Below are 14,395 nucleotides of genomic sequence, written 5' to 3' on the forward strand. Positions count from 1 at the left end.
TCAACAAAGTATTGAGCAGAAAATAAAATACCTACCAGCAGAGGTTCTGGATACAGCTCAAGCTGTGCTCTATACAAAACATCATCCATTGCTTTTCGAGCCAGATCCCATTCTCCATTATAACTGTAAAGGTAAAAGTATATGGAATAATAAGCATCATGTCAAAAGATGAACCTTCTTGGTCACCTAACCTTCACAACTCTGGTATTCCTTGAGATTCAGTTTAGAAAATTGGATCTACTTTTGTTTGTTAGCAGTAAGACTGCTAATTAGAGAACTTTGAAGTAGCATCTACGGAGACAAAGTTTTATTTTCATTGGCCACCCCAAGCAGTTTAAAAATTGTATCATTAGCTCTTGATCAGCTACTCACAAAACATTCTGAAATACAATCAAGATTTTTTAATATTACTCCATCTTTGGAGCATTCCTGTATTACTAGTCTCCAATTATTTCAGTTACTAAGCTTCACACATTAACATGACTTTCTAATGGTAGATGACACCAGCATTTCAGACAAAAAAATATAACCTCTTTTTCTTAACTAGACTGATGTCAAAACTAACCATGCAAAAATGTGAACAGCAGACAATGGCTGGAAAAGAGTTTTTACAGTATTTTCTTCCCATCAGCAGTTACACCTATCAAGTCCTGCTCCAGTCCTCTTTCCCCACTATGGCACAGGTAACTTCATCAACTGCTTGGAGAACTGTCTCTTCCCAAGGACCCCTTATTGCTTCACACAACATGTGCTCATAGAAAATGAAATGCCTCCAAGGTAGTGTGTCTGAACAAGTACACAAATTAGGCTGGCATTTTGTTTGCATATTAGAAAAAAACAACTTACAAGGCATAATAGATCCCTGTTAGCATTTGGACCATGAATTCAGATGAAACTGGAATCCTACTGTTGACTCCCTTGTACTTTCTCACTTGTTGGCGAGGATATCCACAGACACAAATTCTGAAGAAATCATACATTTGTCATTGGTAAATAATGGGGAACCACCCTTGTAGGTTATAGACTTGCAATACTTCACCAGTACTGATCAGTTTTTAGAAGCCTTGAGTTACTTCTTCTAAAAATGCAAGAATGACATCTGAGTAAGGTAACATGCTTATGAAGAGAGACTTAGTAACTGCCCAGATGCAAAAAATCTGGATTTACAACTTGAGATCAACACAAAATATTTTGTGCTGTAATTTTCATATTTACAATTCATATTTTAATTTAAGAAAGTGATAAAAATTGAATTAGACTTACTAGAAGAAAACACATTTATTGTAGAGCCTAAAGAAAACCCCCTAAATTCCTCATTGCTCAAACCAATTAAAGGAGTTATTCTATATATCCAAATAGCAGAATATAGATTCCACCACATCCAAACAGGACACTGAAAGATATTCAGGGCTTCTGACAAATATTCCCAGTACTCTAACATGGTGTCTATTCTAAATTGCTGTCAGGGTAAGATTTTCAGTAAGCAGATGAATGACAAAACCAGTCAGGAATGAAGAAAAATGAAGAAGTTAAATTGTATAGCATTAAATAATTCAGGATCCAGACACTGAACATTTTTAAGTAGAAAGACTTGTTTGTACCTACTGGTAACTTGCTTGGGGTTTTGTTGGATGCTTTAAAAATTATTTATTCCACATACAATCAGAACCCAATCAAGCAGAATAAGCAACATCAGTCTCCTTTCCACAATCCTTAGCTTCTAAGTATTTTTACCTCATACATTAAAGCAGTTTATCTAACACAGATCTTGTAATTACTCTGGTAAATATTGCCAAGTGCTTCAAACTCTGAAGTCTCCTGCCTCCTTGGAAGAGGAAATCTTACAGCATCCATTATCATGCTTTAGTTGTGAGGGAAGCCTAGGAACTAGGCTAGAAAAAAGCTGCTGAGGGTGACTTCTTGGTCTCTTGAGTTTCCTGGGTTAAGGAAAGCATTCTAATTTTTCCCTTAACATACAGTCCACTTTTGAAAATCCAGAGACAAACATGTTTACTATCCATTTCTCTTCTTTGAAAAATGATATTGATAAAAAAAAATAAACACTCTAATTAAAGCTGAGGTAGGTTTTGTTTTGAGGTCAGGAGGGGCATGTTGGCATTGTTATTTTGGTTTTTTGAAGCAACAGCTGGTTTTGGAAATGCTCAATGTATCCATAAAAATGAATGTATGCCTAGTTTCAACCTACTATAATTACAAGTTTAAACCTGCACAGCCCCTGAATTTATTTAAACCTGCAATGCAAAATACACCACACTTCTAAAAGACACTTCTTGTTTTTCTTTAGTTAACACAAATACAGTTACTGTTATTAAAAACAAACAGTTCCCTTTGACTTCTCCTCTTAAAAGAGAAGCTTAACCTGCATATAAGCCAGGTTATTGTTTCCCATTTTGAGATCTCAACCCAAAGTTATATAAAAGATAAATTAAAAGCAAATATTGCAGCTGTAAACAGCTACGAGAAGAAGTCAAGTTTAAAAGCGACCTTTGGGAACTCAAAGCTTGTTTTTGAGAAAAAAGTCCATACTGACTGCACTTCAATTTAGTAATGGCATTTCAACAGTAAACAACCTACAGAAATTACCTTGAAGAAATTTGACACAATGACTGAAGAGACATTGCAGGCATGTAGCTTAAGGCAGCATTGTAACAGAGCAGAAGGAAAGTCAGCACTTCAAACCTGGGATTTGAAAGAAACATTGCAATTCCATTACCAACTTTGTTTTTTAAAAGAAAACAAATGTACAGGGAAATTTTTAAGAATTATTTGAACAGATTTGGCATTGTATTTCAATTTAATCAACAGCTGAGTAAGCTTTTCCCCTCCATGTAGTAATATGCCCTGATGATCTTTCTGCATCTGCATTTACACGTGTTTAAAAGAAAAAACCACATGACAAAACACAACATACACCTATCCTCCTTCAGTCAGCAACTACACTAAAAATTAGAAGCTTAGATCTATTAGGGACTCTCAAGCAAAATCCCATGATACAATTTCACCTGTTCTGGGCTGTCAGCATCTCCCTCTGAGGATGAGGTCCACTGTACACAACCCTGGACAAACCGTGCTGTGACAAAGCTCCTTCAGTGAGAGCCATGGAGCCAATGCTGGAAGGCTGAACGAAAAAAGGGTCATTCAGAGCATGTCCACCTCAAATCCTGCTATAATGCAAGTGGAAATAGACAACAATAAGCATCACCATATTTATATATGAATTTTCAACAGGCTTAATGTTATCTGACTGTTTAGATGTTATCTGTTCATTTTACACCAAATAAGGCACATGGCTTCAGAAAAGAAAAAAAAAAATACATAGTTGCTGCATGGGTATTATGCAATTATGACTATTCCACCTTTTAAAGGCCTCAGATACCAGTTAGCAGCACTCAGAAATCTCAGAAGTATGTTCCTATGTCATCATACAACATGTTAAAACTGCTTTTCACTTTTGTTCTTAACAAACAGGCCCCCAAAGCATTTGGGCATTTGAAAGTCCCAGTCTGCATGCTCTCATTGGTTTGAACTCCATGCTCTCCAGGTTCTGGCCACTGAGATGCCTGCAGCCTTGGGAGATATTTGACTGGCCAAGACCCCTGACAACCATGGTAGCACTGCCCTTATCAATCAGGAACTTCACTTTGTAGCTGTCACTTACTTCATGATAGACAGAAGGTTTGGACAAAGATGGAATTGTGAAACTCAGCACTTTGTTATGTCCCTCTTTGTCAACTATCTCCTGAAAAAGACAGAAGATATAAATGGTTACACTGTACTAAAGAAAACAGACATCCTAAAGTGTTAAAAACTATTTATTATAGGGACTGATAGGGATACTATAACAATCCAAGTTGCAAGCTAGAAATTATCTCTCTATTTGCTTTCTACCACAGCACATTTTGTTTGTTTATGAAAACTCTTCAAATAACTTAGCCGAGGGCACATCCATTTGCATACATAACCCACATTAAAAACACTAAGAGGAAACATCATGTTTAAAACAACATTATATTTTTTTAATTATACACTGTTTGCTAATTGTGAAGGTTAACAATCAATAATTCTGTTCTGAAAACTATTAACCATCAAGTAAGCACTCAACAAGTAATTTGTTTTGGAAACATTACAGCTCTGGAATGACTGCAGCCTCATAAGGTTTGACAGCAGCAGACCACAGCACTTGCAAAAGCCCAAGTCTGATAATTGACTCTAAGGAATTAAAAGAAGCATGGATGCAAAGCTTTAGAGAAGCTACCTTCCCAAAAGATACCACCACAGCAGTAGCTGGCAGACTTCTTGCTCCTGTAAGCTAACAGAAGACTAATGGGTAAGGCAAAACAAGATGTGGTTTTGTACCACAGAAGAGCACTGGAGTATTTCCAATAAAAAAATCTTAAAAATCCAAAGCAGACTTGACCAAAACAAACACCACACACTAAATTTTACTTCCCTCTTTTCTAAATTTCAGCAGCTGATTTCATATACCCAAAAGTAATAATTAGAGACAAGTTTCAATGTCTCCTAACACCCATGTGTTGGAAGGCTGAAGGTCTAACTTTACATAGTAATTATTAAAACTCCTGTCTTAAAATAAAAGACAAAGCAGTAAAGGAAGACTTAAAAGGATCAAAAGGGCACACAGAGCTGCTTCTTCTGAAAAGCTGCACAGATTCTCCACTCTCCACATAAACCACTTATACTTTAATTTTTAATATTGCTCCTGGATAAATATGGAAAACATGTTCCTCAATATTTAGGAGAAAGGGAAAGAAAATGGCTACATCCAAACTTCTAAATTCTAAAAATATTAATATTTTATATGATTATAATTCCTCATTATAATCAGATTTTTAATTAAGTTTCAGGAGTAGATTTCAAGATGTATTTGTAGTGTATGATGTGTATTAAAGTATATGAAGTGTATTAAACAACCACTCTGATAACTACAGCTAGGAAAGCAAAAGATTTCAACTGCATGCACTACCACTGTACATCCCTAAGCTGAATGTAGAACAATCCAGTTCATGATCTCAAGGTTCAGCCACAATAATTCCACACCCCTCATAATGCAGCCAATTTAAAATTATTCTGAGCAAAATTTTTCATTTTTCATTTTCCTTCAGTAAGAAACTGCAGGACTCCTACTGAACATGTTAAGTTTCCAAGAGTCCACTCTACATATTTACATTGGAATTACTTTTATATTAGGCTTCATATTTCCTCTTGGTTTTGAATACATAAAGTTGTTGGTTAAAGAGAAAGTAAGTATCTAAGCAGGTCACCTACTACCTTTTTAACCTGTACATTAAAGAACAATACCATCTTGATTGTTCCAGTTATAAATTTTATGCAACAGAAGGGAAGAAGTCAGCATGAGTACAAAGCACTGCTTTACCATAAGCATTCCTTATGTCTGGAAGCAAAACAGGGAAAAAAGTTCCCCAAGTCATGATGATCTACAGCTCCCAAGAGAAGCTTGCTGTGAAATTCTTATGACCCCAGGCAGCTGGAGATGGAAAGCCAAGTTACTAATTGAGAAAGAAACTCTTCACAGCTAAGAGAGGATGTTACCAGACTGGTTTCAAGCTTAACTTAAATGTAATCTCTTCTGGGAGAAAAACAAGTGATTACAGCCACATCCATGAACCACCCTAAATTACTTCATCATGGATAGAAAGGAGTGAATTGCCTTAAGGCAGAAGATAAGAGCAAATGCTTTTCAGGAATGTTCTTCTTGTCAGATACAACTAAGCATACAGAAAAGGCAGGAAGCTTGTACTCTGCCTCAGGAGGAGTGGAACATAAGGGCTCGGGTCTCTTAAATTAGACTCCTGGGTGAAAAAGATATTTCCATTTGCTTGGTGAAGACACCTATGATTATTTCTAGGAGATGGATACCAGCTGCCTTCTCCAGATTTTCAGATGAAGAGACTTGACATCACTATTTTGCTTCATAAAAAGCCTTCCTAAAACAACCAGAACAAACTACACAGACAAGAATCCCAACAGATATTAAAAACCACTAAGTATTTCAAAATAGCCATGAAAAGACTAAAATACGGTGTTTTTAAGAGTTCCTTATTAATTCTGTTCTTCAAAGCACAGATAGAGCAACTGTCAAGTATTAGTTGAAAGTAATTTTTTTTTGTGGTTTTAGTCCAGATAGTCAAAATACAGGCAACAATTTCCAAAGCAGTGCCTCAAAAAGTCCTCAAGCAGAATGTGAGTTCAATCACAAGAAATAAGTAACAAAAAATTCAAGAACCACAGAAAGAGCAGAGAAAATATTGACCAAAGAATGAAAGTTCATGTTGTAATTTCTGACAGACACCGATTTGATGAGTTGGGACTGAAATAATCACTTCATTTTAATTCCAAAACAAAATGTTGAAATACAAACCAAGTTATAAACTCCTAGGAGAAGAGCCTCTATGCATCCACTGCTCTGCAAATCCCTGCTGGCTGAGACAGCAAGATAGCACCACATCAATTCTGGCAGGAACTGCAGCGTAAAGCGCAGCAATTGCTCCTCACCGCTGCGGTAGAACTCAAAGAGCTGGTGGCAAACTGGCTCCAGAAGCTGAAATACAAGGCACAATCATGAATGAATAAAACATTACAAAAATCTGCAACTTTGTCTGGAACAACCCTTTAGCCAAAACTGTAAACTGATAAAAATGGCATTTTAGTTATCAGGGCATGACTGATACAGTAACTGCTCAAGTCACCTTACACACTTTCATGCCTATAACATACTTTTGTATGATGAAAGTAGAGTCATTCATCCTACATGAATAAAAAATTCCAATGGCTGCTTTGCCTTGGTTTTGGCTCATTTCCTCCAGCCTCAAAGGCAAAAAATAGAGGATAGTTATCACATCCCTCATACTTCTCAGTATCTCTAATATACAGGCAAAGTACCTGAACAAAGGTCTTGTTATTCTACAACTCCAAAAGCATACACAAAATGAAGCTAGAAGCTTTACCCACCTAGTGAGAAGAGCTGTATGACACTTATATTCCAAGTATTACAAAAACTTAGTACACAATAGAATAAGTTTATTTCCTCACTCTCATAAGCTTCTAGAAGCTTCAATGTATTTATACACTTAAGACAGAAATTGGAAGCCTCAGGAGTAATTTTAGAATCAAATTTGTTAAGCTGATACAAATGGATGTAAAACACTGAACTGGAAGTAATACACTGAGCTAGATCAAGTTAAAAAAAGACTTTAAAACAATGAAGTTATAAGCCTGCCTGTGTTCCTGGATTTAATGTGCCTTCTTTTGCTACCACCTACCTCTGATATAAGGATGAAACACTGCTAAGCACCACTTGTCAATGTATGGAAATTAGGAGATTTCCTAATTTTCTCCAATTAGAAAATATTGTCAAAAACAGTAGGCACTTCCAAAGCAAGCTGAACTACTAAATTCAGTCCTGCTATTTGTCTAGATCACAACTTTAGTTTTAGTAGAGTAAATTTTCAGAAAAATAAGAAAGGCAATTCTATATTCTTCCCTTTACTGAAGCAAAGAAGGCAAAATCACCAGGGAGACCAAGCTAGAAAAATACCTGCTTGCTTTCCTAAGCTTTTCCTCCTGAACATGGAAAAAAAGTCAAGTCAACATTTCTTACCTGCCAAAGCTACTTCTGAAACTGAAAGATTTTAGCAGATTTGAGTTCTTTTTTAAGAAGTAATCTGGGACAATCTGATCCATTCTAAAAGAGAGGAACTTTTAGCTTCTGAGAGATATAGCTTCACTCTGGAAATATCATCCCTGAAAATTCTACAGTAAAGGCAAAAAAGCCATGCCAAGCTAAACTAGTCATCAGTTTTAAGAGCAGTACAGCAAAGATCCTTCTAGAAAACCCTACCAGCAGAACTGTGCTCCATATTCAGCTTATATTTTTTACACAATTCGCATCCTTCCCATAATGAAGTACCAGTTCTGAATGATGTGTTTGAACTTTAAAAGGCCCATAAATAGCTGTGACAGGTATCCATGTTTACATCATTATCCCACTTCAGACAGCTTTGTATCAGCACACTGAGATGCATAATCAGTACAAAACAGATTTTCTTCCTCAAAATGCCACCAGATGCTACAACCTAATATCAAAACGCACTAATGACTGTTGCTGTTTCAAGATATCATTTTGAACTAAGCAGTTCTAAAAGAACTAGACTGAGATGTTTCTTAATGCTGGAACAGAACAATGTCCAAGCAATTTCATCCCTGTTCCTTTTAAGCTGCACCCAAGTGTGTTAGACACTGCAAACACTTGCTATTTCCTAATGCAAATGCCTGTTTGGCTCCTATCTAAAAAGACAGCAAGAGTGTTTTAAGTAAAAAGCAAAAGAACTTCAATCTTTAAAAAAAACCCCATCACATATTCATTTAATTATTTTTGACCACTGAAAGTCTTTAGTGAATTTTAAGTCCTTTAAATCTACACATCTTCTGGACTCCTCTTTCATGGAACTACATTTTTCACCTAGCAAGTGGCTCACGAATCTCAAAAGTAACTAACAAAGTCTTTACTAACACAGCTACTATGAAGTGGATGTTAAACAAGTAGTCCCTTTATCTTACAAATGGCTACTAAATTTTTTGGAAAACAAAACCAAAACAATCCATATAAAAAGCAAACATGAACCAGCAGGAAAATGCAGTTACAGATGCCCATACCCATGATTACTTTTCAAATGCTCAAAAAAAACCCTTATCCATCCTGCAAAATAAGATTAATCACAATTTTATGGTACTCATAACTATTAGAAGTGCATACATTCAAAGGTGTACAGATGGGGTTGTTTGTCCATTTTCAAACTGCGCAGTATTTGTAGTGTTCATGCATTAATGCTTCCCCTTTGCACGACACCCTTGAGATAAGAGAGGACAGCACATACCCTCCACAGTGCAGCAAGCTGGCATTACACAATGCAGCCAACAGATCTCAAACAGCAGTTGGCAGATATTACTTTTCTTTCTAACTGCTGGCTTGTAACTATTTTCACAATGTGGAGAGCTCCAAGTGGCCTCTCCCACAAAGCAATGGCTACTTGGAGAACAGTCCAAAAGAGATTTTAGTACTTTTTGTCGAGGCAGCACAACACTCAGTGTCAGCACTAGCTTTTCATTTCAATTCCAAATCTCACTAACAGGGAAATCATCAACACCTTGCCCCTGGAATTATCCCAACAACCTTTTCAAGCAGAAGTTGCAGCAGCACCCTGCTACTAAGGCCCCTGAGAAACCTAGTGATTGTCAGAAGTAGTAAGAAATCAAAGAACTTATGAAAGTATTAATTAGGCTATCAACAGGGAGACTCATCAGATTAATTTACATTTTGATACAAATTCTGAAGACCAGACAGGCTTGACTCAGTAGTTGGAATGACTCACAATGCCTTTCTGAGCAGCAAATTAAAAGTACATTTGTTCTTTGCTGGACAACCTGGGAGCTTCACTACCAGCATTCTCTCTAAAAGCATATATATAAAAGCTTTTTATCTTCTGACCTTTAGTACTGCCATAATCTCAAACTTTGGGAAGCTGCCTTATTTCTGGGTCTTTTCAGAAAATTTAAGGATTTGGTGCAGTATTAAAATAATGCACAAAAGGACTTCCAGATGGTACAAGGCAGTTAACAACACACAATTAAACCCAGATCAGGGTGTTCTGAACATACCTGGACATTTTGAAAGAAGGGCAGTCATGGGATACAGAACCTTCTTAGTACAGGTACTGAGAAAACCTGAAAACCTGCCCCTCCTTTCCTACATTTTTTTTTTCACATTTTCCCCTCATTTCAGTAAGGGTACATTCCATGTATAAATCCATGTCTTTATATCATATGCATTTCAAACAACAAAAAAACCTTAAAAAACCTAAGCAACAATTTAAAAAAGATGGCTAACCTAACTTGTTCTCTTGCATTATACAGACAAGCTTCTCACACCAAGAGATTCACATTCAAGTTTTAATTACAGAAAGAATTCTATCAGACACAAACATCTTTTCAATTTCTTAATGCATTTCTCAATTCTACATCCAAGTCCTGAAACCCATGAATGTGACCTACAAGTTTAACTATGATCAGTAGGTTACAAAACTTACAATTTTTTTTCCATGATAGTATGTCATGGCTAAGAACAACTTTTTGAAGGAGACTCTTCACTAATTACCTAGCATGCAAGGTCTTGGTTTCATTCTGCCAGTGTTATGTCAGACATTTTGGGTGAGAGATCCAAAATACTCACTTCACTTTGTGGCTCCTGAATTACTTTGTAAAGAGATGAAATCAAAGCAGTCTTGTCTTTCAAGCTGGTAGCATAGCTGGATATGGATGCTTCTGGCAGTGTCTGAAATAAAAAATATTATAAGCAATTTCTATCATTAAATAAAACAGCTGTTTCAACAATTTTTCATTACAAGTCACTGTTTATCAGAGTTTACTATAAACTGTTTATCAGAGTTTATAGTAAACCAAACATTGTTTCACAAAGAAATCCTCACATTTTCAGAGTACTGCCAGAAGATATACTGCACTCTGTCACTTTGCAATTTCATATGGAATGTAACAATAGCAGACAGGAAATTGATTTTTAAAAGGTTACAAAAATGCAACAGCCACTGAAATTTCACTGTGAGATGTCAGTCCTGTGAAACTTTTACAGTTTTCAGATCCATACTTCAAGGAGTTTTCAAGACCAACTCTACACAGGTAGTAAACATTATTACCAGATACAGAATTACTGTGGAAAAGCTCAAATTCCAGTAAATGCAAATTCCAACTCTTCTCTAACACTAAACATATTTTCTGCCAATACTTAAGAAGGTAAAAATCTAATGTTTTTAACAACTCTTCTAGAAGATGTATGTTTAAATGTGTGCAAGTCTTACAGTAATTCTTATCTCCAGTCCTTGAAAGGACTCCACTCCACAGACAGGAAAACATATTTCCAGTGTATCTAAGCAGAGCAGGAGCAAAACCTACAGTCATGTCTGGTACTCAAACCAATACAATCATTCATCTATGATATACATTTTCACTGCTCTCTGCCAGGAAGTATGTAGCCCCAAAGAGCTACAAGGGGCTACATGGAGACATTTCATGGAGACATTTGTATTTATCACATAATCTCAGCAAAACCCAAGGTTACTATCTTTCTTTTTCTAGAGGATGCAAGCACATCCTGCGCACTTCACCAGCAGTGATTCAACACTTCTGGCTACATATTGGAGAGTGTATTACCTTGAACTCTGATAACCACTCCTCCACAACCCCAGTATCCACAGCTAACATCTTCCAACATCTGCTTCAAAACCTTCAGCCTGAAAGAATAAGCAAACACAGTTTGTGAATACTCCAGTCACTACATTAAGCAGATGATGAAAATTAGGTCTCTGTGAATATTTAAAGAATCTAATCATGCTTTTACTTGTTAACATTTTTACATGCTGACATTACTTTGAACTTTTATTGTACCTCACTTATGCATGCTGCTGGAAGCATTAAGCACAGGAGTCTTCACATACAGCAGTTTAATAAATTCCAACTATGTATTGCGTGGGAAGCAAGTCTAAGATTTTCAGAAATGGCATTCTGAAAACAGAAAATATTACTCTCCTCAATTTCAATTTATTTTTCAGCTTACAAGACTCGAGAGGAAACTGTATGGATTCACTGAAGAGAAATGACTGTTTAGGTTTCTCCAAGTCAACTGCAATTCCCAGCTTGGAAAAGGTCACTGAAATAAAGGTGGATGGAAAACCTTTCAGTCCTCCCCCACCATGGCAACTGCAGGACAATGAGCCTGCTGCCTCTGCATGGAGCCTCAGACAGACTTCCCAGCCCAACATTCTGCCCAGTCCCAGACAGAGAGAGGTCATCAGCAACAGGACTTGAACACAAGAGATGCAGAATGGCTACTAAATAAATTCCTGATTTCTCCTCAATTTTGAGAAACCACTTAAAAACAACTGTCCCTTGGAGCAGCTTATTCTGACACAAAAGACCAATATATCAAGATACAAAAGTACTAGAAGTTAAAAGACCACGCTCTTAGCTTATTCAAATTGTGTCCATGGATTTCAACCAGTGACAAAATTAAATACTCATCTGAGGAAAAAATTACTGAAATGTTCAGTCATGGGAGATATCCCACCAAGTTTTACTTTGCCAGTTTAAAATTAGTTTTGAAGTATTAATATCCAAGTATGGGCTTGTCCGGGAAAGACAAGGAAGGAAAAGATGGAGGTAAGAATTGCCTTTTATAATACAAATACAGGTATTTTATTCTGAAATCCAGACTGTACTAGAGCATATACAGACTATATATGGTATATTTTAAGAAGCCTCAAGGGAGAAGAACCAGACATGATAATAGCAAGAGCTTACTATAACCCTCCAGAGCAGGGGGAATGGAGAAATCTAAAAGTTAAATAAGGCTTTAAGTAGTGACCAAGATCCAGACAGGGTTGTGAGGAAATCACTGTTCAGACATGAATGGCAAAAGGAATAAAATAAAACAGGCTGTCCAGCAATTTCATTTTCATTTCATTTCACTGTAATACACAATAATAACATAAGGCAACCAGAGACTTCTGTGCCCCTTCTCCTCACTTGCATGACCATTAAATAATGGACTGGGACAGGTGAAATCCCAGGGCAGCAGCTGTGGCAATGTTCTCTCCCAACCCTACAACGGCACACAAGTCTGCACAAAGCTTACAAAACACTGCCTTTGGAGGATGAAAGGACAACAGGGAAGGGCCAAGGAAGATTTAATTTTTGGAGACCATTCCACTGCCATGGCTGGATATGGGCTCCTCAAGGCCTGTGGGGGAAGAAAGCTGCCCTTTGTTGGGAGAGCAGCAGGGACACATGGAGCTTGGCCCTGCTGTGGACAATGGGACAGCTGGGAGCTGGGTCACATATGAGAGGGCAGAACAACATGGGTGACACTACTGTAGGTGTTCGCTACTCATCACCTGAGCAAGACAAAACACAGGAATTCCTCTTTATACACAGCAGAAGAAACCTCACATTACAGGCACCTGGTCCTCACTTGGAACATGAATTACCCTCTTATCTCTTGGAGGGGAAACAGAAGAGGGAACAAGTGCATTGATTATTACCTCCTGAAACAGGGGACTGAGGAGCCAAAGGCAGGCCCTCCACTAAACATGGGAAACTACAAACATGGAAAAAGTGGCTAGTGGTGTCAAGGTCAGGGCAGACACAGCTGCAGAGACCGTGACAAAGTAGATCACAGGATCCCAGTAAGAAGGATCAAATCAAGAAGGAGGATCAAGAATGTTCTAGAATGGTTCCTGGGCTTTTGCAAAAACAGCAACAGGAAAGCTAGGGATCCATGACTGAATCAGCAGGGGATCTGCTGAGAGAAGATACAGGAAAGGCCAAGGTACCCACTGTCACCTTCACTTCTGCTGTTAGCAGCAAGAGCATCCCCCAGGAACCCTGGATGTCAGAGCACAGAAAATTGCCTCAAGTGCCAGAGTGCTTGAAGAGTCTCCAATCAGAGACAGTGAAAACACAGTCTGATAACACCTTGAGCAGCCAGACAGACACCTGTTCCAATTTTCACTACTTTGAGCAAAGGAGGCTGGACTTCATGATCACCAAAGATCCATTTAAAACTCATCCATTCTTTCATCCTGTATCAACAAAGAAATGGGAAGGACTGCCATGTATATTAATTTATAGCTAAATACCAAGTCTTCCTGATGAGCACTGACAGTCCCTGAAGATGTAACAATGAAAATACAGAGGAGCAGTCCCTGACTGCTCAGCATAGGTTGTGTGTGAGACCCTGCTGTGAAGTGAGGCTTTGAAGGGTAACACCATGTGCTAACAAAAACAAAGACTAGTTCCACTACAATTACTGAAGCAACCACCTTGCCAGTTCCTACAGAATCCCACAACCTGCCGGCCCTACTTTCATTCCTATGAAGGTGGACAAAGGCTTTTGCAGAGTCCAATGCTTCAGCACTGCTGACAACAGTAACCATCCCCTACTGAGCCCCACTAATAGCACAAATACCTGTCCTAATATTGCTCAGAGCAAAAGTTCATTATTTAAGAGAGCCAAGGAGTCCTGCATGCACCAAGTCCATAGTTGACACACATATCCAAAAGATTCAATTTTTTCTCACCCTTCTCTAGTGATCCATCAAGCATTATTTTCAGACTAAAGGTTCCCAGAGAACAGAGGTTTCATTTGGCCAGTAAAAAAAAGTAAGAGCATCCTTGGCTGGCATTAGCCATTGGAAAAATACTTTAAGTTTTTATGGCTAATTTTATGACTCAGTATTTAAAGATGACTTTTTTTTTTTTTTTGCAA

General features: G+C 37.6%; 1 protein-coding gene across 2 annotated transcripts in view; it reads right to left on the reverse strand.

Moving 5' to 3' along the window:
- The window catches only part of HYCC1 (hyccin PI4KA lipid kinase complex subunit 1), a 43,042-nt gene that overhangs the window by 12,297 nt on the left and 16,350 nt on the right, over positions 1-14,395 (reverse strand). For both annotated transcript variants that reach the window (XM_059470208.1, XM_059470198.1), the window contains exons 2-9: positions 11,284-11,363; positions 10,289-10,390; positions 6,422-6,601; positions 3,680-3,760; positions 3,024-3,139; positions 2,605-2,700; positions 847-963; positions 36-123 (exon numbers count right to left, since the gene is read on the reverse strand). In XM_059470208.1, the coding sequence (XP_059326191.1) occupies positions 36-123; positions 847-963; positions 2,605-2,700; positions 3,024-3,139; positions 3,680-3,760; positions 6,422-6,601; positions 10,289-10,390; positions 11,284-11,334 (831 nt within the window). In that variant the 5' untranslated portion in view covers positions 11,335-11,363. The remainder of the gene's footprint in view (positions 1-35; positions 124-846; positions 964-2,604; positions 2,701-3,023; positions 3,140-3,679; positions 3,761-6,421; positions 6,602-10,288; positions 10,391-11,283; positions 11,364-14,395) is intronic.

This window comes from Ammospiza nelsoni, chromosome 1 (assembly GCF_027579445.1).
Source record: "Ammospiza nelsoni isolate bAmmNel1 chromosome 1, bAmmNel1.pri, whole genome shotgun sequence".
NCBI classification, from domain to species: Eukaryota; Metazoa; Chordata; class Aves; order Passeriformes; family Passerellidae; genus Ammospiza; species Ammospiza nelsoni.